The following is a 24,082-nucleotide window of genomic DNA, read 5'->3' as shown; positions in this document are numbered from 1 at the left end:
GGAAGGAAGAACCTGAGCTAAAGAGACGCATGGCCCAGTCATCCTTGATCCCCGAAATAGGCAGCTGAGACTAAAAGAATTGCCCAGCTGATCCCAGACCAAATTGCAACCCAGAGAAACATGAACTAAACAGGTGATTGTTCTAAACCACTAAATTTTGTAGTGTTTTTTTATGTAGCAAAAGCAACTAATTTGTTCTCTCGGTATGTGATGTGGTCTCTCTGTCCCTAGCAATGTGACCTAATGATTAAAATCTTAAACTCGGTGGCACAACTGGCTTGAGCGATTGGAAACAAGGTGCAGGACCCCAACGCAGACACTGAGTGGAATGACGTCTTACGTAAAAAGGGCATCTTGCCCCCCAAGGAAAGTCTGAAAGAATTGGAAGAGGAGGCAGACGAGGAGCAGCACATCGTCCAGCAGTCAGTGGTGACAACATATGAAGATATGACTTTGGATCATGAAGACGAGTTTAATGAGGAGGATGAATATGCCATTGAAATGTACAGACTGGCTGAGTGGAAAGCAGCTAAACTGAAGAATAAATTTGGAGAAGTTTTGGAGATCTCAGGGAAGGATTATGTTAAGAAGTAACCAAAGCCGGGGAGGGCTTGTGGATCATCTTGCACCTTTACAAACAAGGAATTCCCCTGTGTGCCCTGATAAATCAGCACCTCAGTGGACTTGCCAGCAAGTTTCCTGATGTGCAGTTTATCCGAAGCCATTTCAACAACCTGCATACCCAATTATCCTGATAGGAATCTGCCTGCGATATTTGTTTACCTGGAAGGTGATATCAAGGCTCAGTTTGTCGGTCCTCAGGTGTTTGGTGGCATGAACCTGACAAGAGATGAGTTGAAGTGGAAACTGTCTGAATCTGGAGCAATTAGGACGGACTTGGAGGAGAACCCTAAGAAGCAAATTGAAGACGTGTTGCTGTCCTCAGTGCGGCGCTCTGTCCCCACGTGGAGGGACAGCGATTCCGACGGGGACTGAGGCTGCAGCTGCTATCACATGCTGAACTTTCTGTGACAAATTGTCTGAATTTTTAAAAAAAGGAAAAAGCAAGAATGAATCCTTCTGATTTTTAGTTTTGTATAAATTACATTTTAAATATTTACATTTTGGAAATAATCATTGCTGGAAATTCTGTTAAATATTTTACAACTTTTAAAATTATAGTATTTCCGCTAAAAAAAATTAAAACCAGCTCTTGGTATGGTTAAAAAAAAAAAAAAAATCTTAAACTCTGCCACTTTTTAGCTGTGTGACCTCCAGTGAGACAGCCCTCTGAGCCTCAATGTCTCCTGAAAACAGGGATGCCAGTAATAGTGCCTATTACATAGAGTTGTGAAAATAAATGGAAAACAGCTTCTAAGGGGTCATGGAGGTCATTTGTGCTATTAATGAAACATGTCCAGCTCTCTGTCTTCTGACCTTGGGGCAGGATCTCACTTCCTGGCCCCCATGTGGTTGGGTGGGCCACATGACTAGCTCCATCCAGTGACTTGTATTAAAAGTCACTTCTGGGTCACAGCATATGATTATCCATGGTAGACTTCCTGTGGCACAGAAATTGGCCATGTTCAAGTTGGTGGATTCTTTCTCTTTCTTGTTTCTTTCTTTCCTTTCTTTTCCTTCCTTCCTTCCTTCCTTCCTTCCTTCCTTCCTTCCTTCCTTCCTTCCTTCCTTCCTTCCTTCCTCCCTCCCTCCCTCCCTCCCTCCCTCCCTCCCTCCCTCTCTCTCTCTTTCTTTCTTCTTTCAACAGGGTCTCACTCTGTCATAAAACAGTGCACTCACCCAGGCTGGAGTGCACTGGCAAGATCTCAGCTCACTGTAACTTCTGCCTCCTGGACTCAAGTGATCCTCCTGCCTCCGCCTCCCAAATAGCTGGGACTACAGGCATGCACCACCACACCTGGCTAATTTGTTTGCATTTTTATAGAGCTAGGGTTTCTCCATGTTTCCCAGACTGTTTTTTTTTTTTTTTGAGACAGAGTTTCGCTCTTGTTACCCAGGCTGGAGTGCAATGGCGCGATCTCGGCTCACTGCAACCTCCGCCTCCTGGGTTCAGGCAATTCTCCTGCCTCAGCCTCCTGAGTAGCTGGGATTACAGGCACGCGCCACCATGCCCAGCTAATTTTTTATATTTTTAGTAAAGATGGGGTTTCACCTTGTTAACCAGGATGGTCTCGGATCTCTTGACCTCGTGATCCACCCGCCTCGGCCTCCCAAAGTGCTGGGATTACAGGCGTGAGCCACCGCGCCCGGCCGCCCAGACTGTTCTTAAATTCCTGGGCTCAGATGATGCTTCTGCCTCGGCCTCCCAAAGTCCTGGGATGACAGGCGTGAGCCGTCATACTCTGCCAGTGGCTACTTCATGGTTGTGATGAGCTGAACACCCCGTAGATAGTGCTACGGTGAAGGAAAATTTAACCTTTTGTGAATGGCCAGTCATTCAGCAAATATCCACTCTTCTCCCTGCCACTGGAGCGGGGGTATATTTCCCTGCTCCATTGATGGGTTTGACCATATGATTTAGCAGGCCTAACCTTAGCAAGAGCTTGAAATGTACTTGGCTTTTGTGCTCCCGTGATGTGCCATGAGAGCATTTGCCAGGGAGCTGCTGATCCCAGAAAATTGTGGAATCCCATGGAAGAGAGATCTGAATCCTCCCAAACTGGAGCCAAAGCAGCCATCCCACAAACCCTTAGAAGAATGCTTGTTGGTATAAATCTCAGTTTTCAGGCTGAGGTGGGGGATTGCTTGAGCCCAGGAGTTTGAGACCAGCCTGGGCAACATGGGGAAACCCTGTCTCTAAAAAAGACATTAATACAAAAATAGCTGATTGGTCTTTGTTGTTCTACGTCCTTCGCTACGGGAGTCCCCGATGACTTTGTCACAGCCTCCATTGCCTTGTGATCTTCAGGTCCTGGGAGATGCACAGCTAAGATGCCAGGACACCCTGGAAGCTGGGATATGGTGGGTTGGTTACTCTCAGACCAAGATTCAGCAGACATGTGAGGCTGTGACTGCACTGAAAGACACTTTCTTTTTTTTGTTACAAAGTCTCACTCTGTTGCCCAAGCTGGAGTGCAGTGGCTCAATCTCAGTTCACTGCAACTTCTGCCTCCTGGGGTCAAGTGATTCTCCTGCCTCAGCCTCCCCAGTAGCTAGTACTACAGGCACTATGCCCGGCTAAGTTTTTTGTATTTTTTAGTAGAGACGGGATTTTACTATAGTTGGCCAGACTGGTCTTAAACTCCTGACCTCGTGATCCACCCACCTTGGCCTCCCAAAGTGCTGGGATTACAGCAGGAGCCACCACACCCGGCCCAAAATTGCGGCTGTCTTGCAAAAATTCTGTCAAGCATGAGATTGTGACTCATGTACTTAGACCCAACATACAGGAGGGGTTGACCCTCGTACCTAAAACTTGGACATGTATGGAATTTCTAATCTAATTCCTGAACTTTTCTGCAGGTGTGATTGTGACATACGCCTTTGTCCAGCACCTGAGTGATTTCAGTTTCCTGCCTGGTCCCAGACCAAAGGTGATGTTACTTCTTTAGCCTGCGCCCCACCAAAAGAGGATTGTGATGTGTCACTGGACCCAGCACCTAGATGATGTAACTCTCATCTTTTGCTTGGACCTTGCATATTTTGGGTGGATTGGTGACTCTCAGGTCAAGATTCAGCACACCTGTGCGGCTGTGATTTGACTGAGGAAACACGGTCTGTAGAAGAGATTGAGGCTGTTATGTGTGGATTCATCTACATTGAGATTGTGACTTGTGTACTTAGACCCAACATCCAAATGATATTGATTCTCATACCTAGAATGAAGACATGTGAAGAAAAAAAAAAAATAGCCAGGCATGGTGGCACACGCCTGTAGCCCCAGCTACTAGGAAGGCTGAGCAGGGAGGATTGATTGAGCCCATGAGGTTGAGGCTGCAGTGAGCTGTGATGGTGCCACTGCATTCTAGGTTGGGAGACAGGGTAAGACTCTGTCTCAAAGGGGGAAAAAAAAAACAGGCACGGTGGCTCACGCCTGTAATCCCAGCATTTTGGGAGGCTGAGACAGGCGGATCACGAGGTCAGGAGATCAAGACCATCCTGGCTAACAAGGTGAAAACCCATCTCTACTAAAAATACAAAAAATTAGCCTGGCATGGTGGCATACACCTGTAATCCCAGCTACTTGGGAGGCTGAGGCAGGAGAATCGCTTGAACCCGAGAGGCGGAGATTGCAGTGAGCTGAGGTTGTGCCACTGCACTCCAGCATGGGTGACAGAGTGAGACTCCCTCTCAAAAAAAAAGTCTCAAGCCGGGCGCGGTGGCTCAAGCCTGTAATCCCAGCACTTTGGGAGGCCGAGGTGGGTGGATCACGAAGTCAAGAGATCGAGACCATCCTGGTCAACATGGTGAAACCCCGTCTCTATTAAAGATACAAAAAATTAGCTGGGCATGGTGGCGAGTGCCTGTAATCCCAGCTACTCAGGAGGCTGAGGCAGGAGAATTGCCTGAACCCAGGAGGCGGAGGTTGCGGTGAGCCGAGATTGCACCATTGCACTCCAGCCTGGGTAACAAGAGCGAAACTCCGTCTCAAAAAAAAAAAAAAAGTCTCAGTTTTAGGATGATTTGTTACACAGCATTATTACAGTGTTTGTTGTTTTAAACCACTGAGATCAGGGACTTGTTTTGTTACTGTAACATCATCTAGTTTGTCTCAGTTGATGCCAGTGTTTAGCACCTGTCAACTAATGGCCACTCAGTAAGTGGCAGCTATTATGATGATTACTGTTTACTCGGGCACACATTGTCTTTAGAATCCACATGGTCTTAAAGGTGCTAGGCATTGCACTAAGCGCTTTTTTTTTTTTTTTTTGAGATGAAGTTTGCTCCTTGTTGCCCAGGCTGGAGTGCAATGGTGCGATCTCAGCTCACTGCAACCTCTGCTTCCTGGGTTCAAGCGATTCTCCTGCCTCAGCCTTCCAAGTAGCGGGGATTACAGGTATGTGCTACCGCGTCTAGCTGACTTTCTATTTTTAGTAGGGATGGGCTTTCTACATGTTGGTCAGGCTGGTCTCAAACTCCCAACATCAGGTGATCTGCCCACCTTCTTCTCCCAAAGTGCTGGGATGACAGGCATGAGCCACCACACCTGGCCTGCACTAAGTGCTTTTTAAGTTGGCTTTCATTTGACTCTTACAGCCTTATGAGTTTATAACTATTAATCTCTACGTTTTGCAGACATGAACACTGAGGCAAAAAAGGAAGAGGTTAATTGAAAGAGATCATGGACTCTGAAGTATACCAGACTTGGGTTCAAATCAAGGTCCTGACCCTCTCTAGTTGTTTGACCCAAGGCAAATGACACCCACAATCTATGCCTCAGTTTGTTCATCTGTAGAGTGGGGTAATACTATCAACCTCATAGAGTTGTTATGATCATGAAATGAAGTATAGGATGGAAAATACAGCATAGGCAAGGATTAATCCCTTCATAAAAGGCAGGGCTGCCAAGCCCAGTGGCTCACACCTGTCATCCCAGCACTTTGGGAGGCCAAGGATGGCATGTTGCCCAGCCTGGGCAACATGGTGAAACCCTGTTACTATAAAGAATTAGCCGGGCATGGTAGCGTATGCCTGTAGTCCCAACGACTAGAGAGGCTGAGGTGGGAGAATCACCTGAGCCTGGGAAGTCGAGGCTGCAGTGAGCCATGATTGTGCCACTGTACTCCAGACTGGGTGAGAGTAAGACCCTATCTAAAAAAAAAAAAAAAAAAAAAAAGAAAAAGCAGGGCCTTCCTTCTCTTCGTCAAAAGGAGGGGGTTTGAAAAGGGGATTGAGAACCCCTACTTCCTTCATTCTGTCTCAACATATACCACATCACAAGGACTCAGGCTTGGTCTAAGAACTTTAATTTATAGACATAGGGAGCTACAAGGCTCAGGACAAATGGGGACTTCAGGCCACTTATATCTTCCTCGGTTCAGTGAGCTCTCCAGGCCTCTGGCGTGGCGGCTTTACTGCACTCTGTTCGGCTGAGGACGAGGACGTGGGAGGCTGTGGGCACTTCAGCACCTGGATTGGCGTAGCACATACTCTGTGTAGCACAGCCCCGCATGGCAAATCTGGGTTTGAAGACACCTGAAAGGGAGATTTCAGATTGGAATCAGGGACCTCAGCCCCTTCTTCTTCATAATCCCTGAACACATCCTCACCCACTTCTCTGGAACCCTTTCCTCCCATGGAACCTAAGAGTTGGGGCCTCTAGTTCTGTTTCCTCCTCCAGAGATCCAGGCACCCCTCACCAGCTTGCACATGTCCAGATAAGGCGACGCAGTAGTTTTCCTTGCCAGCACAGCGGGTCATGGGCCCCATGCATTTGTCCTTGAAGACCGAAGTGCAGGCGGGGCACATCAGGCCATTCTCAGTACGATTGGTCAAGGGAACTGAGGATGAGGATGAAGCGTCAGGTGAACAGGGATGTTTAAGCCCTTCCCCCAACCTCCCAGCAACCCCAGGGTTGCTAATGGACGCTGCATTTTACAGGTTAGGGAACAGGCTCAGAGCCAACAAGTGGCTACAGCAAGGGTTAGTGGAGAGCCAGAGCACACACCACAGGCCACGGGCTTCTGGGGCAGGGCTGGGCTGGCGCTTACCCGACAAAAAGCCACTGTTGCAGTTGTCGCTCTGGCAGCAGAAGGAGTTGGTTGCCAAGTAGTCCTGGGGGCCCATGGTGGTGGATACGATACCGGAGTAGCAGTCCTGGGACCTGGTGCAGCCTTTGTAGGTGTGCACCCACTCCTTGCCCTCTGCAGGACGGGGGACAGGCGGGGAGGGAGCTGGTTGACCACTCCCAGTTCTCAATCACTGCCTCAAGGTCCCACCTAATCCTAGGCTTCCCCAATCCCGCAACTTCCTGGAGAGGTCTCTTTCTTTTTCTTTGTTTCTTTTTTTTGAGACAGAGTCTAACTCTGTTGCCCAGGCTGGAACGCAGTGGCGAGATCTCAGCTCACTGCAACCTCCGCCTCCCGGATTCAAGCGATTCTCCTGCCTCAGCCTCCAGAGTAGCTGGAATCACAGGTGCCCGCCACCACACCCGGCTAATTTTTTTGTGTTTTTAGTAGAGAGAGGGTTTCACCATGTTGGCCAGGCTGGTCTCGAACTCCTGACCTCAGGTGATGGGGGGGGCACTCGACCTCCCAAAGTGCTGGGATTACAGGCGTGAGCCACCGCTACCGTCCAGCCGGCTGTCTCTTTCAAGCCAGCTGGAGGCCAGCCGCCTAATCTGTCCGGTGCATGGCCTGGGGTGGTTTCTTAGATCGCCCTTCCTCCCGCTGCCATAGCCCCTGGTCGGCGTTTGGTGGTCTCTTCCAGCTCCCCATTGCCAACCTCAGCCTGTCTGACATGGTCCTTTTCACCCTACCCCACCCACGGCCATCCCTCTCTCCCTGTCCTGCCAGGATTGCTCTATTTCAGGCCGCCTATGGCCACCCCCATGCCTGCGTGAAATGGTCTCTTCCAGCCTTCACAACTCCCCGCCCACCCCGGGGGTTTCTTCCAAGGAACCCTAGTCCCAGAGACACTCACCCTTCACTCTCAGATCCTGCCATGGTCACTCCTCAGACCTCCCATCGAGGGTCTCTTGCAGCCCCTCTTGGCTATTTTCAGGTCTTATTTAAGGTGGGTTCTTCCAGTCTCCCCGGCCTTCCCCCTCTCCACCATGTGGTGGTCTCTTCCTACCCAATTCACAGGTTCCCCCTTGACCCCATCGAGGGGTCCCCCAGCTCTTTCTCTCTCCTTTCCCAGGGTGCGTTTCGTCTTCTGTGTCGGGGTTGGGGGGGAGGGTTTCTTCAAGCCTTTCAGGTCCTTGCCTAACCCATCAACACTGGCTGGGGGATCTTCTATTTCGCTTTCCTTTCTAACCCACTTTCCTTTCTCAGCCCCTCCCTACCAGTGGTTTCTTCCTACACCCAAAGTCGCCCTTCATCTACCACAGCCTTCATTCCCTCACCAGGCCCCATCATCTCTCCTCCTGTGACTAAAGGTCTCTTTCAGCTTTGCATAAACATTCTTGTCCCCCAGTGGTCTCTTCCACTGCTCCCTTTCTCCTCCATCCTTTTTCAGGTCTGGGATGGTCTCTTTCATTTAACTCATGCCCATCTTCTCTCTTCCATTTTATTTTCTGAGACAGGATTTCCCTCTGTCGCTCAGGCTGGAATGCAGTGACGTGCACTTAGCTTACTGTAGCCTCTATCTCCAAGCTTAAGTGATCCTCCTGCCTCAGCCTCCCAAGTGGCTGGGACTACAAGCATGTGCCACCATGTCCGACTAATTTTTTTTTTTTCTGTAGAGATGGGGTCTCTTTTTGTTGTTCAGGCTGATCTCAAACTCCTAGGTTCAAGTGATCCTCCCACCTCAGCCTCCCACAGTGCTGGGATTACAGGTGTGAACCACTGCACCCAGCCTCCCTTTCATTTTACTCATCCACATCTCCCCTTCCCTGTCTGCTTCTCCTCTTTAAAATGATTTGCTCAGCAGAGCATGGTGGCTCATGCCTGTAATCCCAGCACTTTGGGAGGCCAAGGTAGGAGGATCACTTGAGGTCAGGAGTTTGAGACCAGCCTGGCCAACATGGTGAAACTCCATCTCTACGAAAAAATACAAAAATCAGCCAGGCATGGTGGCACACACCTGTAATTCCAGCTACTCCAGAGGCTGAGGCAGGAGAACTGCTGGAACCCAGGAGGCGGAGGTTGCAGTGAGCAGAGATCGTGCCACTCCATCCTCAGTCTCAACAAATAATAATAATAAAAAAGATGATTTTCTCCACACTTCAGGGTTATTGTCCCTCTCCTGTTTGGGTGGTCCCTTTTCTGTGTCTCTCACTACTCCAACAGTCCAGCATCGTCTCTCCTCCCTCAGTCAGGAATGATCTATTCCCCAATTATACTTACATTCTCCCACCCCAGCCCAGCCTCTTCCTTCTCTATCCACTCCCCACCATTTCCACCTCCTGCCTGTTAGATTCTTCCCTTCTTACTATTTTTCTGTTCCTTCCCATGTCTTTCCTTACCCCTCTTCTGCCTAAGAAAGTCTATGAACTCTTACACCTCCCCCATTTTCCTTCTCTTTAGAACAGTCTCATTTTCATAATCCTGTGACAATAATGATTGCTATCGCACCATTTATTTCTCTTCTTTCCATCTCATGATGGTATTTCCCTCTCACCTGCTCTCCACTGATTTCTTCCCATGCTTCCCCATCCTGAGAACCGTGATGAACCCCCCTCTGTGTGTTAGTATCTTCCACCCTGAAGGTACACCCCACCTCCCCGCCACATCCCAGGTCCTGGCCTCTTACTCGAAGTAGCCTTCCCCACCAGGATCATGCATGAGTTCTGGTCTCTCCTGCAGGTCTTCATTTTGCCATGGCAGCTGCTCCCGGTTGCCTTACAGACTTCACAGCGTAATGGGTACCCTGCAGTGTAGACAGAGGGCAAGGCTGTAGTCATGGGTGTTGTGGTCTTTGGACCATGACTTTAACTTTGGACTTTTGTGTCCTGAGAATGGAGGGATCAGCGGCTCCCTGATCTTTCTTGGGCGGGGTGTTGACCGCTGCCCAAGGAACTGTCCAGAGTCTGACGAGGAAGCGGTGGTGATGCTGGCAAAGCTACTTCCAGGGGCGGGAAGCACCTCCACCATGAAGTCTGTCTGCCTAAGCTGGGGATTTTGGATGCCAGGGTCCTCCGAGAAAGCTCAGGGGCAGGAGGGGTCATGGCAGAGGTTTCCATGGACTTTTGTGAAACTTCATGTCCAGCTGATTCTTGAATGTGGGATTCTCCTCCTTGAAGGTACCACGTAGGTCTTGTAGACAGTGGGAGCTCAGGCAGGGGGCCCTGAGGTGGGGTCTGCATCCTAGGTCAAGGAGGGAGAGTGAGGACCAGGAGGACAGAGGACATGAACTCCTTGGTCCTGAGACAGGGGACAACTAGGGGCCCAGATACCTGGGTCTTGGGGAAAGTGAGGCTTATCTGGACTCCCGTGTGGAGGGGAGAAGAGGGCTGGGGCCTGAACTCCTTAGTCTAAGGAGAAATAAAATCTCTCTCCTTCTGTTTAAAAAATTCTATTCTTTCTGATCTAGTCTAGTGCCAAAAAAAGAAAAAAGAAAGAAAAGAAATTCTATTCCATTCTATTCTATTCTACTCACCTTTTTTTTTTTTTTTTTTTTTTTTTTTGAGATGGAGTTTTGCTCTGTCGCCCAGGCTGGAGTAGGCAGTGGTGTGATCTCAGCTCACTGCAACCTTTGCCTCCCAGGTTCAAGTAATCCTCCCACCTCAGCCTCCCAAGTAGCTAGGATTACAGGCACCCGCCACCACCCTTGGCTAACTTTTTTTGTATTTTTAGTAAAGATGGAGTTTCATCATGTTGGCCAGGCTGGTCTCAAACTCCTGACCTCAAGTGATCCGCCCGCCTCAGCCTCTTAAAGTGCTGGGGTTACAAGCATGAATCACCACACCTGACCTTCTCCCTCTTTTTAAAAAATTATATTTTAATGATTTCCCTTTCCAGCCATGCTCTCATCTGATTTCCTAGAATTGAGAGTCTTATCTGGGACTCTTCCTGGAGGGTGGAGGATTCAGAGCCCACCAAGCCCCTCTCTCAGGGATCTAATCATAGGAGCCTTTCTTCTCTGGCACCCCCAGGCTTTCTCTTCCTTTACCCTTGGCCTCTTCCATGAATCTGAATTTCCAAAATTCCTCCCTGTTCACCTAGAGGACTTGCTAAAGGCTCTCTCGTAGTCTTTTCTTTCCTGAGGTCCCAGAAAGAGTCTAGGTCCCTTGTCACTTACCAAGACCCAGGAGGGTGCAGAGCAGCACGAAGGCCAGCAGAAAGGTTCCTGGTCTCCTGGAGGGCCTCATGGTGTGTGTACCAGCAGTACTCAGTCCCTAGCTTTTATAGGAAGCTGAGGAGGGGCGGGTCCAGACCCACATTCACCCTGCGGGGAGAAATAGCTGAGGTCAGAACCCAGGGCAGTCCTCTGTGGCCTCCGGATTGGGAAGGCAGAAACAAAATCCAAAAGTGACCTGGGCATCTTGTGCCCAGCCCCCACCTCCATGGAGACCCCACAATTCTGGGTTTCCAGCCCCCTCTTCCATTAGAACCCAGAATGTCACTTCCCTGTTTTCCACCTTCCCACCGCCCATTTTTGTTTGTTTGCTTGCTTGAAGACCAAGACTGTGTTGGGCCACTTGATTCCCAGCGGCTGCAAGAACTGGGATTCCCTCTCCTCTCTCTTCCCCTCTCCTCCCAAGGAAGCACCCAGTGTGGGTGGGGCCCTACCTTGGGGCATGCAGCATGTCCAGGCTGGTTCTTTGGGTGCCAGGTGCTTTGTCTCCCTTCCCTTCTCTTCATGTGCTTGGCTCACACTCCCTGTATGTTTGGGCTGCCTCCAGCTGCAACCTCACCCAAGGCTGCATCCTTGGGTCTCCAAGGGACCGAACGAACAGAGGGATGCCTGTCAGCAGCCATAGCGGGCATAGTAAAAGACAAATGCTTACAGGCCACATATTGGGAAACTGAGGCTTTTGTGGAAGCATTCTAGGATGGGGTGTGCCCATGTGTGTGTGTGTGTGGGGGGGTTTGGGCATATGCTTTGTGTTTTATTTAGGACTCTGAATCCTTCTCTTTTGGCCTCAGGCATGAGGCTGAGAGAGATCTGAGAATGTTTTCTTTTTCTTTTCTTTTCTTTTTTTTTTTTTTTTTGAGATGGAGTTTCGCTCTTGTTGCCCAGGCTGGAGTGCAATGGCGCGATCTCGGCTCACCGCAACCTCCGCCTCCTGGGTTCAGGCAATTCTCCTGCCTCAGCCTCCTGAGTAGCTGGGATTACAGGCACTCGCCACCATGCCCAGCTAATCTTTTGTATTTTTAGTAGAGACGGGGTTTCACCAAGTTGACCAGGATGGTCTCGATCTCTTGACCTCGTGATCCAACCGCCTCGGCCTCCCAAAGTGCTGGGATTACAGGCGTGAGCCACCGCGCCCGGCTCTGAAATGTTTTCGTGTGTGTGTGTGTGTGGCAGGGGGACAGAGAGAAGAGTGCAGCCGCCTGAGCTGTTGGAGAAGATCCTGTTGCGTAGGATCCAGGTTCCCTACGAAACTATGAAAATTCACTCAGATTTGCTGTCCTAGCCCAGCGCGGTGGCTCACGCCTGTAGTTCCAGCACTTGGGGAGGCCAAGGCAGGCGGATCGCTTGAGCTCAGGAGTTCGAGACCAGTCTGGGCATCATGGCAAGACCCGCCGCCCCCTCAACCCTCCCCCGTCTTCACAAAAAATACAAAAATTAGCCGGATGTGATGGTGCATGCCTGTAATCCCAGTTTAGGAGGCTGAAGTGGGAGGATCTCTAGAGCCCAGGAGACAGAGGTTGCAGGGACCCGAGATCCTGCCACTGCACTCCATCCTGGGTGAGAGATCAAGACCCTGTCTCAACAAAAAATTTTAAAAAATAATAAGTAATAATAATAATACAGCAAAAAGATTTGCTTTCTGGGCTCCAGTATGGGCGGTGACTGCATCGTCCAATGAGAATCGCGAATTTCTTCTAGACACCAATCCCAGAGGTCGCTTCTGTTGCTAGGCGCCCGGAAAGGAGGGTGTGGACGTCATCGGGAGGCGGGGCTAGAGCGGGGGTGTGTGGCAGAGGAAGGCGGGGCTCCAGGAAACGCTCGTTGCTAAGGAACGCAGTGCACTTCCCGCTCCGGAGAGGCGCGACTGAGCTTGCGCAGTGTCGACGCCAGCGCCGGCGCGCCGGGGTTTGAAAGGCCCGAGTCTCGCGCGCTTGCGCACTTCAGCCCGCGCAGGGTGCACCCCACCGCCTCCCGCCTTCCTCGCCCCTCGGACCCCAGATCGTACCTCATCCCTGTGGCCAAGTGAAGCCCACGAAATTGACATGCCGGAGATCCGCCTCCGCCATGTCGTGTCCTGCAGCAGCCAGGACTCGGTGAGGGACCTGCGTGGGGGCAGGTTGGGAGACGTGAGGGAATTAATGAGGATAGCTCCTTAAAGAATTTTTGGGGTCCTTCTTGGAAGTCTAAGGAGAGTCAGTGGGGGGATTTCCAAGAGGCTAAAAGTGAGTTGTGGAGAGATGTTGAATCAGGGACATTCTGGCCTCTAGGGAACTTCCGGAGAGAAAAGGAGGAACAGGGAAGCTTTCTTGGAGAGCCCGTAGGTGAACTTCCACGGAAATTGTTATAGGGGAAACTCCAGGCAGAGTGTGGCGGATTAACCGGGGAGCTTAAATCCGGAGGCCTTGGGAGGACTCAAAGGAATCATCTGAGAGCTGGAGGCCTAGCTGTCATCTTTGTGCCTTAATTCTCCTCTCCCATTCTTGTTTCCAGACCCACTGTGCAGAAAATCTTCTCAAGGCAGACACTTACCGAAAATGGCGGGCAGCCAAGGCAGGCGAGAAGACCATCTCTGTGGTCCTACAGGTGATCCTGCCACCCCACCTCCTCCTCACTAGGAATCTGGAGTCCGGGGGGGCGGGGTCCGGATTCTGCTCCTGAGCCAACTGGCAATGGGTTGAGTCACTTTCTTTGCTGGGCCTCAGCCTCCTTACCTGGAAAATGGGCAGCATAATCCCTGTGCCCCTCAGCAGAGAGGGAAGGAGACCCAAGGATTAGGTCCAGGATGATCACAGGAATCAGTGTGTGGTCTGGGCAGGTGGCTTCTACTTTCTGGGTCCCAGTTTCCTTAGCTGAAACAAAATGAATTATTGCAACGTACCCTGCTTCCTGTAGCCAGTGGGCTCAGGACTGGAAGGTGTCCAGGAAGGTCGTCTAAGCCAATCAACTCCACTTCAAAGAAGGGGAAACTAGCTAGGTATGGTGGCTCATGCCTGTAATCCCAGCACTTCCGGAGGCTGAGGTGAGAGGATTACTTGAGCTCAGGAGTTCCAGACCAGCCTGGGCAACATATCACGACCCTGTCTCTACTTTTATTAAAATAAATAATTGTTTTTTTAAAGAATAATAGGCCAACTGTGGTGGTTCACACCTGTAATCCCAGCACTTCGGGAGGCCGAAGCTGGAGGATCTCATGAGCCCAGGAGTTTGAGACCAGCATGAGCAATATACTGAGATGTCGTCTCTACAAAAATTTTATAAATGAGCCAAGCATGAGGATGTACACCTGTAATCCAAACTACTGGGGAGTCTGAGGTGAGAGGATTGCTTGAGCCCAAGAGATGGAGGCTACAGTGAGCTGAGATTGCACAACTGCACTCCAGCCTGGGCAATGGAGGGAGATAATAAATAAAAATAAAAATATAAAATAAAAAAATAATAATAATGAGAGCGAACATTATTCAGCGTTACCTGCCAGTCACTGCTCTACACACCTCACTTCTGGATTAGCTCACTGAGTCCATATAAAAAGCCCCATGAGACAGGGTCGGTTATTATCCCCAGTTTAACAGATGAGGAAACCGAGGCCCAAATAAGTTATACAACTTGTCTGACAGTCAATCTTTTATTTGTTTATTGAGACAGAGTCTCACACTGTTGCACAGCTATAGTGCAGTGGCACAATCTTGGCTTGGCTCACCGTAACCTCCACCTCCTGGGCTCAACCGATTCTCTTGCCTCAGCCTCTTGAGCAGCTGGGACTGCAGGTGTATACCCATGCCTCGCTAGTCCTTTTATATTTTTTTTAGAGATGGTGTTTCCACCATGTTTCCAGGCTGGTCTCAAACTCCTGGGCTCAAGCGATCCTCCTGTTTCAGCCTCCCAAGTGCTGGGATGATGTATTTGCCATCGTTCCTGGCTCAGTGGGTGCTTTATGACTATGAGGAGCAGAACACTCTGTGGATAGTGCTAGCATGAAGGAGGATAAATTAACCTTTGTGAATGGGCAGTCATTCAGCATATATCCACTCCTCTCCCTCCCACTGGAGGGGGGGTATATATTTCCCTGCTCCATTGATGGGTTTGACCATATGATTTACTTAATGGAATCTGAGCACACCTAACTTCAGCAAGGGCCTTAAATGCACTTGGCTTTTGTACTCCCATGATCTGCCATGAAAACATTTGCCAGGTTGTTGCTGATCCCAGAAAACTGTGGAATTCCATGGAAGAGACCTGAATCCTCCCAAACTGCAGCCAAAGCGGCCATCCCACAAACCCTTAGAAGGATGCTTGTTGGTATAAGTTTCAGTTTTCATGTTGGGAGGCCAAGGTGGGTGGATCACTTGAACCCAGGAGTTTGAGACCAGCCTGGGTAACATGGGGAAACCCTGTCTCTACAAAAAAATACAAAAAATAGCTGGGTGTGGTGGCACATGCCTGTAGTCCCAGCTACTAGGGAGGCTGAGTGGGGAGGATCGATTGAGCCCATGACGTTGATGCTGCATAGAGCTGTGGTGGTTTCACTTCACTCCAGCTTGGGAGACAGAGTAAGACTGTCTCAAAAACAAAAACTAAAAACCCCAAAAAGGAAACAAACAAACAAAAAAGGTCTCAGTTTTAGGATAATGTTCTACATGGCATTATTACAGTATGAGTTAATACAGCTTCGTTGTTTTAAACCACTGAGATCAGGGACTTCTTCGTTACTGTAACATCTTCTAATCTGTCCCAGTTGATGTCAGTGTTTAACACCTGTCAACTATGGCCTCCACTTCCCAGGTTCAAGTGATTCTCCTGCCTCAGCCTTCTGAGTAGCTGGAATTTACGGGCATGTGCCACCATGCCCGGCTAATTTTTGTATTTTTAGTAGAGACCAGGTTTCGTCATGTTGGCCAGGCTGGTCTCAAACTCCTGACCTCAAGTAGATCTACCCTCCTTGGCCTCCCGGAATGTTGGGATTATACAGGCATGAGCTGCTGCACCCAACCTGTCTTTTAAGCTGTGATAGATACAGGTTGCTGACAGTTTTAGTCTTGGGACCCAGATTCAAGCCTCAAGCTCTCCCTCTTAACCTCAAGCAAATTGTTTCATTTCTCTAGACCTGTTTTCTCATGTGTCCATTGGGAATAATGACATCTAATCCTGGAGTTGTGAAAATGTGGTGACATAATGTCTGCACAAGTGCTCTGTCAACATGTAGGTGTTTGTGTAGAGGGAGGGATTCGTGTTTTTATTACTTACTGGGTGATGATTCTGCTGGGCTGTCTTAGGATCAGGTGACTCCAGGGAAATTACATTTCATTCTGTTACCCCAGTTGCTATGGGAACAGAGTGACTGGAGGCAGAAGAGACAGAACCTGGCAGGTGATGGAGCCAAAGGGGTGAGAAACAGAATTCCCTGGCCTAGGAGAGATCAAGAGAGTATTGCAGCTGTCACCAACATGGTAGACCCCAGACGGGGCAGCTTGGGAAGGTGATGTGTTTCAGTTGGGATGTCTAGGTTTTGTGTGACTTTGGGACATTAAAGGGGTGGCATCCAGGAGGCAGTTAGCAATCAGATGTGGAGCTGGAGACAGAATGTGTGGAAGTTGTCTGTGCAGGGAAAGAACCTATAGACTCGGGAGTAGATGATGGATTTATTGGTTCATTCATTCATTTATTTAGTCAAGTATTTATTAAGTGCCTTCTGTAGGCCAAGCACTGTTTTAATACTGCAGTACACAGCAGAAGACAAAAAATACTCAGTCTCAGTGGAGCGCAGTAGCTCACGCCTATAATCCCAGCACTTTGGGAGGTCAAGGTGAAAGATCATTGAGCCTGGTAGTTCGAGACCAGCCTAGGCAACACAGCGAAACCTCATCTCTACTAAAAATACAAAAATTTGCCAAATGTGGTGGCCCATGCCTGTCCCAGCTACTCCGGAGGCTGAGGCAGGAGGAGCACTTGAGCCTGGAAGATTGAGGCTATAGTGAGCTATGATTACAAAACTGCACTCCAGCCTGGGCAACAGAACAAGAAGCTGTCTCTCTCTTTTTTTTTTTTTGAGATGGAGTCTTGCTCTGCTGCCCAGGCTGGAGTGAAGTGGCACGATCTCGGCTCACTGCAACCTCCACCTCCTGGGTTCAAGCAATTATCCTGCCTCAGCCTCCCAAGTAGCTGGGACTATAGGTTCGTGCCACCATGCCTGGCTGATTTTTTTCTTTTTCTTTTTGTATTTTTAGTAGAAACGGGGTTTCACTGTGTTAGCCAGGATAGTCTTGATGTCTTGACCTCATGATCTGCCACCTCGGCCTCCCAAAGTGCTGGGATTATAGGCGTGAGCCACTGCACCTGGCCAACGCTCTCTTAAAAAAGAACAAAAAAAGAAATCCAGTCTTGTGGAGCTTTCGTGTTAATAGGGAAAGACTGATAAATTAGTCAGTAAAACGTGTCAGGTGGTGAGTGCTATGGAGGAACTTAATGAAGGGGAATGAGAGTGTCCCAGCTGGAGCTGGAGCAGTGGCAAGGATTTTTATTTAAATAGTAGGGTTGGGGAAGGCCTCCCTGAAAAGGTGACATTTGAGCAACATGAGCTATGTATGTATCTAGGGAAAAGACTCTGAAGCTGGCTTGTGACAGCAAGGAGACCATTGTGGCTGGGGTGGAGCCAGCCAGGAGGACAGAGGTGGGAGATGAGGTGAAAGGGTGGGAATGGCAGCCCCTAAAAAAACACTTAAGGCCTGGGAAGCCATTGAAGGGACTTGAGCTTTTACTCCAGGGGAGACGGGAGCCACCGGAGGGCTCCGAGCAGAGGAGGGACAGGATCCTGCTGGCTCCATGTTGACAATACACTGCAGGGGCCGCACACAGAAGTGGAAGGCCAGCATTGCAGCTTGTTTTGTTAACTTATTCCACGTCAGAGACCCTTTGGAACGTCTGATTGCATCTGGCCATGACTAATATGCGGGGTTACTCTGAATTCACCAAATGCTAATTTTGGTTCTTTTGACGTAACTGATAAGGCAGAAATTTCTGGCCACCAAGCCAGCAGGCTTATCTTTGGGTTATATCATTTTGTTTTGAGCAGGGTCTTACTCTTGCCCAGGCTGGAGTGCAGTTGCAAAGTCATGGCTCACTGCAGCCTCAACCTCCTGGGCTTAGGTAATCCTCTCACCTCACCCTCCAAAATAGCTGGGACTACAGGCATGTGCCACCAGACTCTGCTAATTTTTAATTTTTTTAATAGAGATGGGATCTCACTATGTTGCCCAGGCTGGTCTTGAACTCCTGGGCTCCAGCAGTCCACCCACCTTGAGCTCCCAAAGTGCTGGCATTAAAGACATGAACCACTGCACCTGGCCACATCTGTGGGTTCTTCTACTACCCTGCATTTTCTTCTCTAATCATTGTTACACAACAGCTGGATATTACCACATGGGGCTCAGCCATCGGCTCGTGACAGCCCACACACCTGATTGTTTGCAGTAGCCACAGAAGGCTCTTTTGCCAGCTCATCACCTGCTCCCAGTGGGAAATGCCAACCTCTGTGTTAAATACTCCTGGGCTGGAGGGAATGGCTTGGACCAGATCCAGATATAATTCCAGTGTGTCACTGGAGGTATGTCATTTTTAGAAGAAATGTTCAACAGCAGTAGGGCCTATGATCATTTTTGATTTTTATTGGTTTTCTAATCACTCAGTTTGCCACTGTGGTGTTTTAAGTGTGTTTTTACTGTTTTTTGATGTGTCACATACATAGAAGTGAAGGTGTAAGTAAGTGTACAGCTCAGTGACTATTCACAAACTGCAGCTGCCCTCTGCACTCCACACCCAGATGAAGCACAGAAGATGCCTAGCCCCAGAAGTTCCTTCAGCTTCCTTCCTGTCAGCGCCCCTGCAAGGGTGACCTGTCCTGATTATTAACAGCGTGGGTTCATTTTGCCTGATTTTGAATTGCATTTTATGCAATTCAAATGGATTAGTGTGGTATAAACTTTTTTGTGTGGCTTCCCTTGTTATGTTTGTTCATTTGTTCATTTCATCTATGTCATTGAGTGTAGCTGTAGATGGTTTATTGCCTTTTTTTTTCTGAGATGGAGTTTCACTTTTGTTGCCCAGGCTGGAGTGGAGTGTGCAATCTCAGCTCACTGCAACATCCACCTCCTAGGTTAAGGGGATTCTCCTGCCTCAGCCTCCCAAGTAGCTATGAACAGTTGCCCACCACCGCACCTGGCTATTTTTTTTATCTAGTAGAGACTGATTTACACCATGTTGGTCAGGCTGGTCTTGAACTCTTGACCTCAGGTGATCCACCTACCTTGGCCTCCCAAAGTGCCGGGATCACAGGCATGAGGCACTGTGCCCGGCTCCTGTTGTCATTTTTTTTTTTTTAGACAGAGTCTCTGTTACCCAGGCTGGAGTGCAATGGCATGATCTCAGCTCACTGCAGACTCGACCTACTGAGCTCAAGTGATCCTCCTGCCTCAGCCCCCTGAGTAGCTGGGGCTGCAGGCATGTGCCACTACCAGGCTAAATTTTGTATTTTTTTTTTTTTGCAGGGATGGGTCTCACTGTGTTGTCTAGGCTGCTCTTGAATTCTTGGGCTCAAGCAATCAGCTTCTTAAATCGTTGGGATTACAGACAAACCACTGTACCTGGCCCGTTATCTTTTCTGTATAGTATTCTGTTGTGTTGAGAAAACTATTGCAGTTTTATTGATTTATATTTGATTTTTTTTTTAAGAGATGAAGTCTCACTATTTTGCCAAGGCTGGTCTTTTTTTTGTTGTTTTTAAGTTGGAGTCTTGCTCTGTCTCCAGGCTGGAATGCAGTGGTGTGATCTTGGCCCACTACAACCTCCAACTCCTAGGTTGAAACGATTCTCCTGCCTCAGGCTTCCGAATAGCTGGGACTATAGGCATGCACCAGCTAATTTTTGTATTTTTAGTAGAGACAGGGTTTCGCCATGTTAGCCAGGATGGTTTCAATCTCCTGACCTCGTGATCCACCCATCTCGGCCTCCCAAAGTAATGGGATTACAGGCGTGAGCCACCGCACCCGGCTGGCTGGTCTTGAACTCTTGATCTCAAGTGATCCCCCAACTTGGCTTCATGAGTAGCTAGGCCTGTAGGTGCACACTACCATGCCCAACTAATTTTTTTTAAGCTTTTTAGGGACAGCTTCCTGAATAGCTGGGATTACATGGATTCAGAGCCAGTAGACTTGGGCATTTGTGGTTTTATTATCTTTGCTTTTCGAGTGCATATTATATGCATATAGTGTGAAATTCAAAAGGTAAAAAAGGGTATACACCAAAAAGAAAATCTCCCCTCACCCTTTCCATCCCTCCCTGCTTCCTCCCCAACTCCTGCTCCCTCATTCTTCTCTCCTGATGCAACTACCATTAGCAGTTTTTTTGGTGGTCTTCCTGGGTCATTCTGTAGACATACAAGCATATACACCTACCCCCTTCATCCCTTTTTAAAAAATTCATAGTATATACACTGTTCTCTTGTGTTTTTTTTTTTCAAGTAACTGTATTTTGGAGATCCACACTGCATAAAGTTCTACCTTTATTCATTCATTCATTCATTCATTCAAGATGGAGTCTTGCTCTGTCACCAGGCTGGACAGTGGCACGATCTGGGCTCATTGCAACCTCCAACTCCCTGGTTGAAGTGATTCTCTGTCTCAGCCTCTTGAGTAGCTGGGATTACAGGCATGTGCCACCATGCCCAGCTAGTTTTTATATTTTTAGTATAGACGGGGTTTCACCATGTTGGCCAGCATGGTCTTGATTTCCTGACCTTGTGATCTGCCTGCCTCGGCCTCTCAAAGTGCTGGGATTACAGGCATGAGCCACCAAGCTCGGCCTCTTTACTTAGTTTTTAAAGACAGAATCTCGCTCTGTTGCCCAAGCTGGAGTATAGTCGTGCGATCTCCGCTCACTGCAACCTCCACCTCCTGGCTTCAAGTGATTCTCCTGCCTCAGCCTCCCTAGTAGCTGGGATTACAGGCACATGCCACCAGATTTGGCTAATTTTTGTGTTTTTAGTAGAGATGAGTTTTGCTATGTTAGCCAGACTGGTCTTGAACTCCTAACCTCAAGTGATCCTCCTGCCTCAGCCTCCCAGAGTGTTGGGATTACAGGCATGAGCTACTGTGCATGGCCTACCTTATTCTTTTAAGTGATGCATAAAATTTCATTTCATGGATATGGAACAATTTTTTAACAACATATCTCTCAGGAACTTTGCCCTCCTGTGCCTTGTTTCAGGAACAGTTCATATAATGAACTATGTCTCCCCGAGAAAGGTGCATGCCCATGAACCCAGGCCACAGATGATAGTTATCTTGTGCCCTTATTTCTCACAGCTGATACATACTGAGCACTCATCCCTTGTTTTGAGATAAAATTTACTGTTTTAGCCATTTAAAGTGCATATTTCAGCTAGGTGTGGTGTCTCACGCCTGTAATCTCAGCACTTTGGGAGGCCGAGGCAGGTGGGTTGCTTGAGGTCAGGGGTTTGAAACCAGCCTGGCCAACATAGTGAAACCCCGTCTCTACAAAAAATACAAAAACCAGCAGTGTGTGGTGGTGCGTGCCTGTAGTCCCAGCTATTCGGAGGCTGAGGCAAGAGAATTGCTTGAACCAGAAGGCAGAGGTTGCAGTGAGCTGAGATCGCACTATTGCACTCCAGCCTGGACAACACAGTGAGACTCCATCTAAAAAAATAATAAAGAAAGAAAGTGCACGTTTCAGTGTTTTTTTTTTTCATATTGACAGTGTTCTTCAACCATCTCCATTCTCTAATTCAGAATATTTTTATCACTTAATTAAGAAACCACATAACTATTAAGCAGTCACTTCTTATTCTCTCCCCAACATTGCCCTTGGCAACTGCTGATCTACTTTTTGCTTCTCTGGATTTGCTTATTCTGGACTGATAAATGTATGTGGTCTTTTACACTTAACCCTGTTACACTTTGCATTATGTTGTTGAGGTTCATCTATGTTGTAGCATATATCACAACTTCATTTTTTTAATAGCTGAATGATATTCTATAAATACGCTCTACAATGTTTATCCATTCATCAACTGATGGACATTTATTGGGTTGGGTTGTTTCCATGTATATATAAACTTTTTTTTTGAGACTGAGTTTTCTCTGTTGCCCAGGCTGGAGTGCAGTGGTGCAATCTCGGCTCATGGCAACCTCTGCCTCTCAGGTTTAAGTGATTCTTGTGCGTCAGCCTCCCGAGTAGCTGAGATTATAGGCGAGTGCCACCATGCCCGGCTAATTTTTGTGTTTTTAGTAGAGATGGGGTTTTTCCATGTTGCCTAGGTTAGTCTCGAACTCCTGGGCTCAAGGAAGTCACCTGATTTTTCCTCCCAAAGTGTTGGAATTACAGGCGTAAACCACCACACCCAGCCTCCATGTATAAACATTTTTATCAGAATTTTTTTTTACTTTTTTTTTTTGAGATGGAGTCTTGCTCCGTCACCCAGGCTGGAGTGCAGTGGTGCGATCTCCGCTCGCTGCAACCTCCGCCTCCAAAGTTTTAGTGATTCTTCTGCCTCAGCCTCCTGAGTAGCTGGGATTATAGGTGCACGCCACCATGCCTGGCTATTTTTGTATTTTTTCTAGAGACAGGGTTTCACCATATTGGTCAGGCTGGTCTGGAACTCCTGGCCTCAAGTGACCTACCTGCCTTAGTCTCCCAAAGCACCGAGATTACAGGTATGAACCACTGTGCTGGGCCAGTTGTTTTTTTTCTTGAGACAGAGTCTCGCTCTGTTGCCTAGGCTGGTGTGCAGTAGCTGATCTTAGCTCACTGTACCCTCCACCTCCCAGGTTCAAGTCATTCTTATGTCTCAGCATCTTCAGTAGCTGGAACTACAGAGGCATGTGCCACCACATCCAGCTAATTTTTTGTATTTTGGGTAGAGTCAGGGTTTTGCTATGTTAGCCAGGCTGGTCTTGAACTCCTGGCCTCAAGTGATTCACCCACTTCTGCTGCCTCCCACAGTGCTGGGATTATAGGTAGGAGCCACTGCTGGCCAGGATCCCTCCACTGCCCCAACAGAGTGTTGCTCTGTCACCCAGGCTGGAGTGCAGTTGGCTCACTGCAACCTCTACCTCCCAGGTTCAAGCAATTCTCCTGCCTCAGCCTCCTGAAAAGGTAGGATTACAGGCACCTGCCACCACGCCCAGCTAATTTTTGTGTTTTTAGTAGAGATGGGGTTTCATCACATTGGCCAGGCTAGTCTTGAATTCTTGACCTCGTGATCCACCTACCTTGTCTCCCAGAGTGCTGGGATTACACGCATGAGCCACTGTGCCCAGCGGATTTTTAAAAAATACATGAATAAGAAATGTCAGGGAGTGCCTGTGTGTGTTTAAAGTAGAAATAGTTATATATGCAGTAGGAATTGTTCACTTAAAATACAAGCATCTCCATCCTACCGGATTTAGGAACCACGCTTAATATTGTGGGACGGCCGGGCGCGGTGGCTCACGCCTGTAATCCCAGCACTTTGGGAGGCCGAGGCGGGTGGATCACGAGGTCAAGAGATTGAGACCATCCTGGTCAACTTGGTGAAACCCCGTCTCTACTAAAAATACAAAAAATTAGCTGGGCATGGTGGCGTGTGCCTGTAATCCCAGCTACTCAGGAGGCTGAGGCAGGAGAATTGCTTGAACCCAGGAGGCGGAGGTTGCGGTGAGCTGAGATCGCGCCATTGCACTCCAGCCTGGGTAACAAGAGCGAAACTCCGTCTCAAAAAAAAAATATTGTGGGAGAGGTAAAGATGTTGTGTTTGACTCAGGGATGGAAGGAGAGGAATTGAAAGCAGTGTTGGTATTGGACGGTGCTTTGCAGTCAGGCAATTGGGTCTGAAGTACTCTGCTAGTTATTAGCTTGTGTGCCATGTAAGCTGTTGATTTAACCTGTCTGAGCCTCAGTTTCCCCATCTGTGAAACTAAAGTAGTAACAGACGCTTCCATTTAAAGTGGTTTTAAGGCTTCAATGATGCCTAGCCCATGCTTAGCTAAGTGTGGTGGACAGAACAGTGGCCCTCAAAAGATGTTCACAGCCTCATCCCCACAACCTGGAAATAACTCACTTTAATGGCCAAAGGAGCTTTGTGGGTTTGATTAAATTAAGGATCTTGAGATGAGAA

The 24,082-nt window shown here is 48.5% G+C and overlaps 2 protein-coding genes and 1 pseudogene across 7 annotated transcripts in view; 2 read left to right on the top strand and 1 right to left on the bottom strand.

Moving 5' to 3' along the window:
* The first annotated feature begins 29 nt into the window (after positions 1 to 29).
* Positions 30 to 1,131, top strand: LOC100391792 (phosducin-like protein 3 pseudogene; annotated as a pseudogene). Its single transcript, XR_013530889.1, has 2 exons — positions 30 to 60; positions 284 to 1,131. The product of XR_013530889.1 is annotated as a phosducin-like protein 3 pseudogene (transcript).
* A 4,780-nt stretch (positions 1,132 to 5,911) lies between these two features.
* On the bottom strand, positions 5,912 to 10,942 carry PINLYP (phospholipase A2 inhibitor and LY6/PLAUR domain containing). The gene is made up of 5 exons (XM_078360098.1): positions 10,864 to 10,942; positions 9,376 to 9,492; positions 6,672 to 6,824; positions 6,321 to 6,461; positions 5,912 to 6,156 (listed from the first exon to the last, which is right to left on the bottom strand). The coding sequence occupies exons 1-5, from the start codon at positions 10,931 to 10,933 to the stop codon at positions 5,999 to 6,001; spliced, it is 639 nt and encodes a 212-aa protein (XP_078216224.1). The 5' UTR covers positions 10,934 to 10,942; the 3' UTR covers positions 5,912 to 5,998.
* A 1,903-nt stretch (positions 10,943 to 12,845) lies between these two features.
* XRCC1 (X-ray repair cross complementing 1) overlaps positions 12,846 to 24,082 on the top strand; it is a 36,004-nt gene continuing 24,767 nt past the window's right edge. For 3 of the 5 annotated variants that reach the window (XR_013530960.1, XM_078360049.1, XM_035285702.3), the window contains exons 1-2: positions 12,846 to 13,013; positions 13,411 to 13,503. Coding sequence is in view for 2 of the 5 variants with exons in the window: in XM_078360049.1 (XP_078216175.1) it covers positions 12,963 to 13,013; positions 13,411 to 13,503 (144 nt within the window). In the remaining 3 variants the exon portion in view is untranslated. Of the gene's footprint in view, positions 13,014 to 13,410; positions 13,504 to 14,039; positions 14,233 to 16,233; positions 16,394 to 24,082 lie in introns of those variants that run through there. The other 2 variants (XM_078360050.1, XM_035285704.3) reach the window with 2 other exon arrangements.

This window comes from Callithrix jacchus, chromosome 22 (genome assembly GCF_049354715.1).
Source record: "Callithrix jacchus isolate 240 chromosome 22, calJac240_pri, whole genome shotgun sequence".
NCBI classification, from domain to species: domain Eukaryota; kingdom Metazoa; phylum Chordata; class Mammalia; order Primates; family Cebidae; genus Callithrix; species Callithrix jacchus.
The sequence above is the reverse complement of the archived record's forward strand: the minus strand, read 5'-3'. Positions and strand labels throughout refer to the sequence as shown.